This window comes from Aotus nancymaae, unplaced genomic scaffold (assembly GCF_030222135.1).
Source record: "Aotus nancymaae isolate 86718 unplaced genomic scaffold, 86718_ANA_hifiasm-v0.15.2.pri h1tg000018l, whole genome shotgun sequence".
NCBI lineage: Eukaryota > Metazoa > Chordata > Mammalia > Primates > Aotidae > Aotus > Aotus nancymaae.
This window is the reverse complement of record NW_026988430.1, coordinates 22,887,762-22,900,760: the sequence shown is the minus strand read 5'-3', so window position 1 is coordinate 22,900,760 and position 12,999 is coordinate 22,887,762. Positions and strand designations below refer to the sequence as shown.

General features: G+C 42.0%; 1 protein-coding gene and 1 non-coding gene across 2 annotated transcripts in view; one reads left to right on the top strand and one right to left on the bottom strand.

The window, feature by feature from the left end:
• Positions 1–4,647, top strand: part of PPM1D (protein phosphatase, Mg2+/Mn2+ dependent 1D) — a 59,444-nt gene extending 54,797 nt beyond the window's left edge. Inside the window, exon 6 of the mRNA XM_012445529.2 lies at positions 3,192–4,647. Coding sequence (XP_012300952.2) covers positions 3,192–3,749 — 558 coding nt within the window. The 3' untranslated portion in view covers positions 3,750–4,647. The remainder of the gene's footprint in view (positions 1–3,191) is intronic.
• On the bottom strand, positions 2,097–2,198 carry LOC135275837 (U6 spliceosomal RNA). The gene has a single exon (XR_010343404.1). It is a non-coding gene; the product is annotated as a U6 spliceosomal RNA (small nuclear RNA).
• Positions 4,648–12,999: the final 8,352 nt, after the last annotated feature.

The following is a 12,999-nucleotide window of genomic DNA, read 5'->3' as shown; positions in this document are numbered from 1 at the left end:
TTCCCACCAAATGCCAATAAAAAGAGAAGGAAAAGGAAAAGTTCAAGGAGAAAGTTGGGGAAGGGAAGCCAGCACACCTGTAGTGTCAGAATAATAATAATCTATGCATTTAAAAGGATACAGCTGGCCGGGCGCGGTGGCTTGATCAAGAGATCAAGACCATCCTGGCCAACATGGTGAAACCCCATCTCTACAAAAATTAGCTGGGGGTGGTGGTGCACGCCTGTAGTCCCAGCTACTTGGAATGTTGAGGCAGGAGAATCCCTTGAACCCAGGAGGGGGAGGTTGCAATGAGCTGAGATTATGCCACTGCACTCCAGCCTGGCGACAGAGCAAGACACTGTCTCAAAAAAAAAAAAAAAAGGCACACGGCTAAACAGAAATTACAATATATTATGTTAACTCTGAAATCGTCCCATTAGTTTTCTTTTATAGAGGAATTCCTGTTAGTAACTGAGAATTCTTTGTTCTTTTCTTCAGTGTCCATTGGTCCTAAAGTCAATATATATGTGTGTTTTAGTAAAGCATATTAATGTTTGTGGTTATATTGAGATCATTTTAGAAACAAGTTTCTGGGCCAGGTGTGGTGGCTCACCCCTATAATCCCAGCACTTTGCGGGGGCTAAGGCAGGTGGATCACTTGAGGTCAGGAGTTTGAGACCAGCCTGGCCAACATGGTAAAACCCTATCTCTACTGAAAATACAAAAATTAGCCAGGCATGGTGGCGGACACCTCTATTCCCCAGCTACTCGGGAGGCTGAGGTAGGAGAAGCACTTGAACCCAGGAGGCAGAGGTTGCAGTGAGCAGATACTGTACCACTGCACTCCAGCCTGGGTGACAGAGCAAGACTCAGTCTCAAAAAAAGAAAAAAAGAAGCTTCTGGGTGCCTTCAATTTCCCTTTTATTTTTGAACCTCCCTGCCTCTCTTATTTTCCTTTCCTTTTAATTCTAGACAAAGGAAACATTCCTATTATAAGTACACTTTTATATAGCACTTTAAAGAAAGATGTTTATTAATAGAGGATTTTATATCAGAGAAAGATCAATATGTCTTTATTTGCCGCTCTACAAAAAGATTTGCTTGGGCTTTTCAGAATCTATTAGAATTTTAATAAATTTGGTTGAGAGTCTATTTGAGGAAAATTTTACATGTTTGAGGGAGAGAGTATTTATGCTTTAACACTGGACCTTGATAAACTATTAAGGCAATGATTTTATGAAATGTTATTAGTTTGGAAGGGTTGGGTTTGATACTAAGAATATTCTTATCTGGAGATAAGCTGATATTCTGCGTGTATGTAGATTTAGAGCACTATACCCAAAGTAGTGGTGCATATCTATCTAGATTGACATGAAACTTTTTTAAAACAGCATTTTTAAAAACAGTAAGTGCCCTCGATAATTCTCATTTGTTTCATCAACTGGGAATTTCCCTAACCATTTCAGTAGGGGCCCATGTGTACTACTTTTCTCAGATCACAGGACAGTATCTAGTGTTTGCGGGATGGGTACAAAGCAACATTCATCTGAGTTTCCATTATGACATAGTTGCTTTAATGTACTTTGCTTTAATAATGTGCTTTAATGTTGTAATGTTTTCCACACTACATACTCAAAAATTAGAATTTAGGAGATAGGAAATAAACCAAAAAAACCACAAATTTGTTGCTTATCCCACTGAGGTGCTGCCACCCCCCCGCCCCAGTGGTTGCACTAGTTTTCATTACTAGAAAATTGAGATTTTAATTTTTATTATTTGTTTATTTTTTTGTGAGACAGAGTCTCACTCTGTCACCCAGGCTGGAGTGCAGTGGTATGATCTCTTTTCACTGCAACCTCCACCTCCCGGTCTCAAGCAGTTCTCCTGCCCCAGCCTCCAGAGTAGCTGGGATTACAGGCATGCGCCACCATGCCTGGCTAATTTTTGTACTTTTAGTAGAGATGGGGTTTCACCACATTGACCAGGCCAGTTTTGAACTCCTGACCTCAAATGATCCGCCTGCCTCGGCCTCCCAAAGTGCTGGGATTATAGGGGTGAGCCACTGCACCCGGCCAAAAATTGAGATTTTTTTAAAAGCTTTTTTTTTTCTTTTTTGAAATAGGTAATGCTTCATGAATTTGTGTCATCTTCACATGGGGACTATGCTAATCGTTGTATCATTCCAATTTTAGTATATGTGCTGCTGTAGCAAGCACTTAATAGCATCTTAAAGTATTTTTTTGATGGTTCTTATGGCAAATATAAGGCTTTTCTGAAAAACAACAAGAGCAATTTCATCAGCATTATGTTATTGCCAAAAGTAAAATTAAAACATACACAGGCTGGGCGTGGTGGCTCACGCCTGTAATCCAAGCACTTTGGAGGCCAAGGCGGGCGGATCACCTGAGGTTGGGAGTTCAAGACCAGCCTGATCAACATGGTGAAACCCCGTCTTTAAAAAAAAAAAAAAAAAAAAAAAAGCATACACAGAGTATGTGATACTTTTGATCTTCACCATGTTTGGGTACGGAATAGTAGAAGAGTGAATGGGTGCCTATGGTTAATTTTGAGGGTCTGTTTGAAATCTTGTTCCTTAATGTGTCTTATTTTTGCTTACCTGTCAGTGGACAGAAAAACTTGTGACCACAAGAATTTTCACCCACTTGAATAGATTATTTTATAATTTCATCTGTTACCCTGAAGATGGATTTCAATGTTACTCTTTTTTTTTTTTTTTGAGACGGAGTCTTGCTTTGTTGCCAGGCTGGAGTGCAGTGGCTCAATCTTGGCTCACTGCACCCTCCGCCTCCTGGGTTCAAGCGATTCTTCCACCTCAGCCTCCCAAGTAGCTGGGACCACAGGCGCATGCAACCTTGCCCAGCTAATTTTTTGTATTTTTAGTAGAGATGGGGTTTCACCATGTTGGCCAGGATGGTCTCGATCTCTTGACCTCTTGAGCCGCCCTCCTCGGCCTCCCAAAGTGCTGGGATTACAGGCGTGAATCACTCTTAACTTTACATATTGTCTTCTCACTCAGGTTCCTCCCATTAAACCTTACACATAGTTTAGTAAATATGTGGTGAACGAATTAGTGAATGCATACCGTGTTTTGCCATCCTGATAGCTTCATAAGAAGCCTAATATCACATGCATAGGCTTGTTGAGTTCTAGGATAAATTTTTTCTTATTTGTTTTACCTTATTTTTCAGTCACTGGAGGAGGATTCATGGCCACGACTGAACTCCAAGGACCATATACCTGCCCTGGTTCGTAGCAATGCCTTCTCAGAGAATTTTTTAGAGGTTCCAGCTGAGATAGCTCGAGGGAATGTCCAGGGTGTAGTCATGCCCTCAAAAGATCCAGAACCACTTGAAGAAAATTGTGCTAAAACCCTGACTTTAAGGATACATGATTCTTTGAATAATAGCCTGCCAGTTGGCCTTGTGCCTACTAATTCAACAAACACTGTCATGGACCAAAAAAATTTGAAGATGTCAACTCCTGGCCAAATGAAAGCCCAAGAAATTGAAAGAACCCCTCCAACAAACTTTAAAAGGACATTAGAAGAGTCCAATTCTGGCCCCCTGATGAAGAAGCATAGACGAAATGGCTTAAGTCGAAGTAGTGGTGCTCAGCCTGCAAATCTCCCCACAACCTCACAGCGAAAGAACTCTGTTAAACTCACCATGCGACGCAGACTTAGGGGCCAGAAGAAAATTGGAAATCCTTTACTCCATCAACACAGGAAAACTGTTTGTGTTTGCTGAAATGCATCTGGGAAATGAGGTTTTTCCAAACTTAGGATATAAGAGGGCTTTTTAAATTCGGTGCCGAAGTTGAACTTTTTTTAAGGGGACAAAATTAAAAGAATATATATATTAAGTTTGACTTTTTGGAATTCAGCAGTTTTATCCTGGCCTTGTACTTGCTTGTATTATAAACGTGAATTTTGTAGATATTAGGGTATGAGTTGCTGTAAAATTTGTATAAATTTGTATCCACACAAATTCAGTCCCTTACTCTGATACACAGTAATTGTGACAACAGGGCTAAATATTTAAAGAAATCAGAAGAATCTATTAGATTTTAGAAAAACATTTAAACTTTTTAAAATGCTTATTAAAAAAATTGTATAAGCCACTTGTCTTGAAAACTGCGCAACTTTTTAAAGTAAATTATTAAGCAGGCTGTAAAAGTGATGTATTTTCGTAGTGACCTGTGTTTCACTTCATGTTTCTTAGAGACAAGTATCTTTCAAACATTTTTAATTTCTGATTTCATAATTCAGAACTAAATTTTTCATAGAAGTGTTGAGCCATGCTACAGTAAGTCTTGTCCCAATTAAAATACTATGCAGTATCTCTTACATCAGTGGCATTTTTCTAAAACCTTAATCATCAGATATGCTTACTAAATCTTCGGCATAGAAGGAAGTGTGTTTGCCGAAAACAATTCCCTTCTTTTTCATACCAGACCAATGGCATTATTAGGTCTTAAAGTAGTTACTGCCTTCTCGTGTTTGCTTAAAATATGTGAAGTTTTCCTTGCTGTTTCAATAACAGATGGTGCTGCAAATTCCCAACATGTCTTTAAATTATTTTATATCATACAGTTTTCATTGATTATATGGGTATACACATTCATCTAATAAATCAGTGAACTGTTCTTCATGTTGCTGAATTTGTAGTTGTTGGTTTATTTTAATGGTATGTACAGGTTGAGTATCCTTATCCAAAATGCTTGGGACTAGAAGTGTTTCAAAATTTTGGAATATTTGCTTTATAATTAGCTTTTGAGCATTCCTAATCTGAAATTCAAAATGCTCTAATGAACATTTCCTTTGAGCATCATGTCTGCTCTGAAAAAGTTCCCAATTCTGGAGCATTTTGGATTTTGGATTTTCAGATTAGGCATACTCGAGCTGGATTGACATTCTGTTGTGCCATGATCATGCTTTAAAGTGAGTTTATTTTTATTTATTTATTTATTTATTATTTTATTTGTTTGAGACGGAGTCTCACTCTTTTATCTAGGCTGGAGTGCAGTGGCATGATCTCAGCTCACTGCAACCTCTGCCTCCTGGGTTCAAGTAATTCTCTTGCCTCAGCCTCCCTCCCCAGAAGCTGGGGTTACAGGCGTGTGCCACCACACCCAGCTAATTTTTGTATTTTTAGTAGAGACGAGGTTTTACCATGTTGGCCAGACTGGTTTTGAACTCCTGACCTCAGGTAATCCGCCCGCCTGGGCCTCCCAAAGTTTTGGGATTATAGGTGTGAGCCACTGTGTCCTGCCTAGAGTGAGTTTAAAATACAACTTAAAGTCTTCAGTTTTGCACACTGAATTTTTTATTTTAATATAGAATACATTGAAATAGGCTGGATGTGGTGGCTCACGCCTGTAATCCCACTTTAGGAGGCTGAGGTGGGCAGATCACGAGGTCAGGAGATCGAGATCATCGTGGCCAAAATGATGAAACCTTGTCTCTACTAAAATACAAAAAATTAGCCAGGCATGGTGGTGGGCATCTGTAGTCCCAGCTACTAGGGTGGGTGGGAGACTGAGGCAGGGGAATCTCTTTAATGTGGGAGGCGAAGATTGCAGTGAGCCAAGATCATGCCACTGCACTCTAGCCTGGTGAGAGAGCGAGACTCCGTCTCAAAAAAAAAAAAAAAAAAGAATACATTAGTCTGGATGAGGTGGCTCACGCCTGTAATCCTAACACTTCAGGAGGCTGAGGTGGGTGGATCACCTGAGGTCAGGAGTTCAAGGCCAGCCTGGCCATCATGGTGAAACCCCATCTTATTAAAAAAAAAAAAAAAAAAAAAAAAAAAAAAAACATTAAACTAAATATCTAATAAGAATGTGATTAAGTCAATTATGGCTTATAAGCATTATGTAAAATATGTAGCAATTTAAAATGAATAAGACACTATACTTTGGTAATACAGGGAAAAATCTAAAGGAAATTAATACTGAAACACTAATTAACAGTATATTATTTTGATGTGGTGACTTGTACACTGAGATATTTTTAAATTTATTAATTTGGAACAAGATCTGTCATTGAGAGATTCAAGAGTTAGTACATGAATTCAATGTCATGCCCCTACAGTATACTGCAAACTTATTGGAAACCTGACTGTTTTTTTTAGGAAAACTTAAGAGTTTTTTAGATCTTTCCAAGAGAGACATAGCAACTAGCAGACACTTCTGGAGTCTGTTCATTGTGAAGGTCCTTAAATCCAGCAAGCCAGGCATGGTGTCACATGCCTGTAGTCCCAGCCACTTGGGAGGCTGAGGTGGGAGGATCACTTGAGCCTGGGAGATTTAGGCTGCAATGTGCTATGCTCCTGCCACTGCACTCCAGCTTAGGTGACAAAGTGAGACCCTGTCTAAACAAAACAACAACAACAAAAACCAGCAAAACTAAATACATATTGAAATCCATTTAGGCCAGATGTGGTGACTTCTGCCTATATTCCTAATACTTTGGGAGGCTGAGGTGGGAGAATCGCCTGAGCCCAGGAGTTTGAGACCAGCGTGGACAACATAGAGTTACCCCATCTCTGGCAGGGTGTGGTGGCTCACGCCTGTAATCTGAGCACTTTGGGAGGCCAAGGTGGGTGGATCACTTGAAGTCAGGAGTTCGAAACCAGCCTGTCCAACATGGCGAAACCCCGTCTCTAAAAAAAAATTAAAATAGAAAAAAAAAAGAGATACCCCATCTCCACACACACACACAAATTAACTGAACATGGTGGTATGTGCCTGGGCTCCCAGCTACCCAGGAAGCTGAGGTGGGAGGATTGCTTGAGCCTGGGAGGTGGAGGCTGCAGTGAGCCATGATCATGCCATTGCACTCCAGCCTGGGCAACAGTGAGACCCTGTCTCGAAAAAAAAATCAATTTATCTACTTTTTACTTTTTTTTTTTTTTTTTGCCAGTGGTTGTAAAATAGATTATGTAATCTGTGTTTTTCAAATCAGTTGTTTAATATAAAAAGTGTCATAGCATTCTTTCCTACATCAAGTTATTTTTTAGTGCAGTAGAGTCTAATTCCTTACCATATTAGTAGCTAATGTTGGAAAACTTTTTGAGACACATAACTGTACATGTTAAAATTACTTATGTTTTTTGTATGTGTTCCTAGGGCTTTGGTTAGACTTACTCTTTAAGGGAGTCGAAGCTGTTACACAATCACAAATAATGCTTTAATGTTTCTGTTTTTCTTAAATTTTGTCTATGTAACACATAAATCATAATACATAATGGAAAATTCATGACGTGTAAAATGAAAGCCCCCTACTTCAGTCCCCAAGACAGTCAACATTTCCCCGTTTTTTTGTGTGTATTCTTTCAGCAGTAGTCTATGCATGACATGCAATGATTATGTTTATCTTAATCTTATTTTTTGAAGATTTTTCTTTATCAGTACATCAAAGAGCCTCATTCTTTAGTATTTTAGTCTACAGATGTAAGTTATTAACTATGCCATTATTTAACCATGTCTACACATTCTGGTTATTTTCAGTATTTTGCAGAAGATAATTCGTGATCTGTGTATCTTATGCCACAAGGATTAAAATACATATTAGTTATCCATTGCTACAAAATAATATCAAAATTTAGCAGCTTAAAACAAATACTGGTCTGGGCGTGGTGGCTCACTCTTGCAATCCAAGCACTTTGGAGGCCAAGGCGGGCAGATCACCTGAGGTCGGGAGTTCAAGATCAGCCTGACCAACATGGTGAAACCCCGTCGTAAAAAAACAGCCGGGCGCGGTGGCTCACGCCTGTAATCCCAGCACTTTAGGAGGCCAAAGCGGGTGGATCACGAGGTCAAGAGATCGAGACCATCCTGATCAACATGGTGAAATCCCGTCTCTACTAAAAATACAAAAAATTAGCTGGGCATGGTGGCGTGTGCCTGTAATCCCAGCTACTCAGGAGGCTGAGGCAGGAAGAATTGCCTGAACCCAGGAGGTAGAGGTTGCGGTGAGCCGAGATCGCACCATTGCACTCCAGCCTGGGTAACAAGAGCGAAACTCTGTCTCAAACACAAAAAACAAAAACAAGGCCGGGCGTGGTGGCTCACGCCTGTAATCCCAGCACTTTGGGAGGCCGAGGCGGGTGGATCACGAGGTCAAGAGATTGAGACCATCTTGGTCAACATGGTGAAACCCCGTCTCTACTGAAAATACAAAAATTAGCTGGGCATGGTGGCGCACGCCTGTAGTCCCAGCTACTCGGGAGGCTGAGGCAGGAGAATTGCTTGAACCCAGGAGGCGGAGGTTACAGTGAGCCGAGATCGAGCCATTGCACTCCAGCCTGGGTAACGAGCGAAACTCTGTCTCAAAAAAAAAAAAGAAATATAGGCGGGGCACGGTGGCTCACACCTGTAATCTCAGCACTTTGGGAGGCCAAGGCGGGTGGATCATGAGGTCAGGAGTTCGAGACCAGCCTTACCAACATGGTGAAACCCCGTCTTTACCAAAAATACAAAAAATTAGCTGGGTGTGGTGGTGCATGCCTATAATTCCAGTTACTTGGGAGGCTGAGGCAGGAGAATCGCTTGAACCCCAGAGGCAGAGGTTGCGGTGAGCTAAGATCGTACCATTGCACTCCAGCCTGGACAACAAGAGCAAAACTCCGTCTCAAAAAAAAAAAAAAATTATCACCAGTTTCTGAGCCTCAGAAATCTGAGAGTGGTTTAGCTGGATGATAGTCTTGTGGTTTTCGTCAAGCTACCAACCAGGGCTACAATCTTTCGAAGGTGTCACTGGGGCTAGAAGATTTGCATCCCACAAGACTCAACAGCTGTTGACAGGAGACCTCGGTTGCCACATGTTCCCCTCCAGAGGGCCTTTCACAACATGGCAGTTAATTTGTCCCCAGAGCAAGCAACACCAGAGGGCAAGGCAGAAGCCACGATGTTTTTTGTAACCTAGCCTCTGAAAGTGTCATGTCAATTCTCTATTTTGTTGTTCACACAGGCCAAGTCTGCTTACACTGTGCAAGGCATGAATTCTAGGAAGTAGGCTTTTTTTTTTTTTTTTTTTTGAGATGGAGTCCCACTTTGTCGCCCAGGCTGGAGTGCAATGGCGTGGTCTTGGCTTAGCTCACTGCGACCTCTGCCTCCTGGGTTCAAGCGATTCTTCTGCCTCAGCCTCCCAACTAGCTGGAATTATAGGCTCCTACCAGCACGCTGGGCTAATTTTTATATTTTTAGTAGAGACAGGGGTGTGGGGGTTTCACCATGTTGGCCAGGCTGGTCTTGTGATCTGCAGACGTGGGCATTTTTGAGTGTCATCTGGAAGGAGGCTATCACAACCTAGAAGTTAAAAGCATTGATACTCTGAAGTACAGCATGTATAACATTTAGTAAGATGTGCACTAGCTATGTTTTGGTAATACCATTAATGAGTAATGTTATTTTCATCATCTCCCAGATTTCTGGAAGATTGCTCTAGAGGAGTAAAGCATCTTAGTATATTTTCTGCCTAAATAAACTATCTCATTAACAAAGTTGAGAATAAATTTAAATTTTTTTTTTTGACAGGATCTCACTTTGTCCCCAGGCTGATGTGGAGTGCATTGGCACGATCATAGCTCACTGTAACCTTTAACTCCTGGGTTCAAGTGATCCTCCCATTTCAGCCTCCCAAGTAGCTAGGACTACACATGCATATCATCACACCTTGCTAATTCTTAAAATTTCCATAGAGACAAGGTCTCACTACTTCTCTTTCTATGGAAAGACACAAGGTCTTAAATTCCTGGCCTCAAGTGATTCTCCTGCCTCGGCCTCCCAAAGTGCTAGGCAAATTTTAATCTTTCAGGCAAAATATTTAGGCAGTATTAGTGGTTGCATTAGGGATTACAATGTACATACATTTAGAGTCTACTTAGAATCAGTGTTCTATGACTAAAAGAGGAATATAGAAACTTAACTAGCTGGGTGTGGTGGCATGTGCCTGTAGTCCCAGCTACTCTGGAGTCTGAGGTAGGAAGATTTGAGCCCAGGAGGTTGAGGCTGCAGTAAGTTGTGATCACACCACTGCACTCCAGCCTGGGCAACAGAGTGAGATGCTGCCTCAAAAATAAATAATAAAAGTTGTAAGGCCGGCTGCCTCGCTGAAGAGCCAAATGGACACACTTATCTCTCTGTGCTGGCTCCCCACACCTGCTCCTATCTGGTTTCTCCATGCAGGCTCCACACGCCCACTCCTGCATTCCTCACTCAACCCTTTCAAAATTTAAAAAGGCCGCGGAAGATTTGTCCAATGGCAGTTTAACATTAACCTCCCCAGCCAGTCAGCCTACCAATGAAACTGTCTGCTCTTTGTTTCCCTAACAATCAATCAAATCTTCTTACCAATTAAATTGTCTGCTCTTTGTTTCCCAATGACCAATCAACTACCTCCACTTCTTATAAAACCCCACGCCCTGAGAAGCCCATTGCGACTTCTCTGGCCCCTTCCCGGACCACAGAACCTCGCCCGGGAGCTGAATAAATTGGATTCTCATTTTTTTACACTGGCCTCAGTTTCCTCATTTTAACTCAGCAATATACCTTACAAAAGTAACAAAAGTTTTAGCAAAAGGAAAAACAGAGTTAAAAGAGAGCAAGGTGGGTGTGGTGGTGCAGTTCAAGCTCTTGTAGTCCTAGCTACTCAGGGAGCTGAGGTAGGAGGATTGCTTGAGCCCAAGAGTTCCAGGCTGTAGTGTGCCATGATCCCACCTGTAAATAGCTATTAGACTCCAAACTGCACAGCATAGCTGGGCCCTGTCTCTTACACAAAACGTAAGATTTAAAAGTGAGGCTGGGTGCGGTGGCTCATGCCTGTAATCCCAGCACTTTGGGAGGCTGAGATGGGCGGATCATAAGCTCAGGAGTTTGAGACCAGCCTGGCCAACATGGTGAAACCCTGTCTCTACTAAAAATACAAAAAAATTAGCTGGGCTTGGTGGCGTGTGCCTGTAATCCCAGCTACTTGGGAGGCTGAGGCAGGAGAATTGCTTTAACCTGGGAGGTGGAGGTTGCAGTGAGCTGAGATTGTGCCACTGCACTCCAGCCTAGGTGACAGAGTGAGACTCCATCTCGAGGGTGAAAAAAATTGAAAACAGGCAGGTGCAATGGCTCAAGCCTGTAATCCCAGCACTTTGGGAGGCCGAGGCGGGTGGATCACGAGGTCAGGAGATCGAGACCATCCTGGTCAACATGGTGAAACCCCGTCTCTACTAAAAATACAAAAAATTAGCTGGGCACGGTGGCGCGTGCCTGTAATCCCAGCTACTCAGGAGGCTGAGGCAGGAGAATTGCCTGAACCCAGGAGGCAGAGGTTGTGGTGAGCCGAGATAGCGCCATTGCACTCCAGCCTGGGTAACAAGAGCGAAACTCCGTCTCAAAAAAAAAAAAAAATCTGATTAAATATTACTTTAAAACATCCTAAGTCTGGTGAAAGACATAAACCTACAGATTCAAGCTCATCAAATCCCCAAACAAGAAATCTTGATACATAACCAAATTGCTAAAAACTAAAGAGAAAATCTTGAAAGCCCATAGAGAAAAAAGCAATGCATCATGACCTACACAGGACTGATTTAAATTACTGCATATTTATCTTCAGAAACCATGATAGGGCTGGGCCCTGCCTGTAATCCCAACTACTGCAGAGGCTGAGGCAGGAGAATTGCATGAGCCCAGAAGGTAGAGGTTGCAGTGAGCTGAGATAGTGCCACTGCACTCCAGCCTGGGCGATAAAGCAAGACTCCATCTCAAAGAAAAAAAGAAAAAGAAAAACCATGAAGACCAGATGAAGTAGCTTTTTTTAATTTTTATTTTTTATTTTTTTTTTGAGATGGAGTCTTGCTCTGTTGCACCCAAGCTGGAGTGCAGTGGTGAAATCTCGGCTGACTGCAACCTCCACCTCCTGGGTTCAAGTGACTGTCCTGCCTCAGCCTCCTGAGTAGCTAGGATTACAGGCACCCACCAACGTGCCCAGCTAATTTTTCTATTTTAGTAGAGACTGGGTTTCACCATTTTGGCCAGGCTGACCACTGATACTTTTGTTTTGGAAATTAATCTGGTTAGGTTCATGTTACAGGTTTGAATCAACTACCTGTGGGGTGTGGTTCTAATGTCAATTTCATTTTAGAAGTCTCTTCCTTTGTGTAATAGGTCTGTCCGTGTATATGGCCCAGAGGCTAGTATGGAACCTCGGGGCAGTGAGCTGTTTGCTGGTTCAGCTCTCAAAGTCTTTGCTTTGCTAATTAGGAGCTGTTTAATTCACTCCATGGGATCACTTTCCTGAATTCCTCCTCTCTACTGTCTCCAACAGTACTTGCCCCTTCCCTGAGGCTACCTTTAACATGCTCTGGGCTTTAGATCCCTCATATTTCTACCACTGTGCTTGCTTCTGGCTAGACAGTTTATCTTTATGTCTTGGTCCTCCTCTGTAAAATGCAGGTAACACTATAATGACTGGCACATTGAGCTCAGGAAATGTTACCTATTATTTTTATTAAGTACTTATGAACACTGTTACAGATTCAGTTTTCCTTGATTTTAAGGCAGTTTTTAACAAAGGTAATATATATGGTGAAGGCAAATTATGTCTTGTGTTGTTGTTGTTGTTGTTGTTGTTGTTTGAGACAGAGTCTCACACTGTCAGCCAGGCTGGAGTGCAATGGCGAGATCTCAGCTCACTGCAATATCCACCTCCTGGGTTCAAGCAATTCTCCTGCCTCAGCCTCCCAAGTAGCTGGGATTACAGGTGCCCACCACTACACCTGGCTAATTTTCTGTATTTTTAGTAGAGATGGGGTTTCACTATGTTGGCCAGGCTGGTCTCGAACTCCTGACCTTAGGTGATCCGCCCACCTTGGCCTCCCAAAGTGCTGGGATTACAAGTGTGAGCCACTGCAACCGGCCTTTTTTTTTTTTTTTTTTTTTTTTTAAATACATATACAGAGTTTTGCTCTTGTTGTCCAGGCTGGAGGGCAATGGCGCAATCTT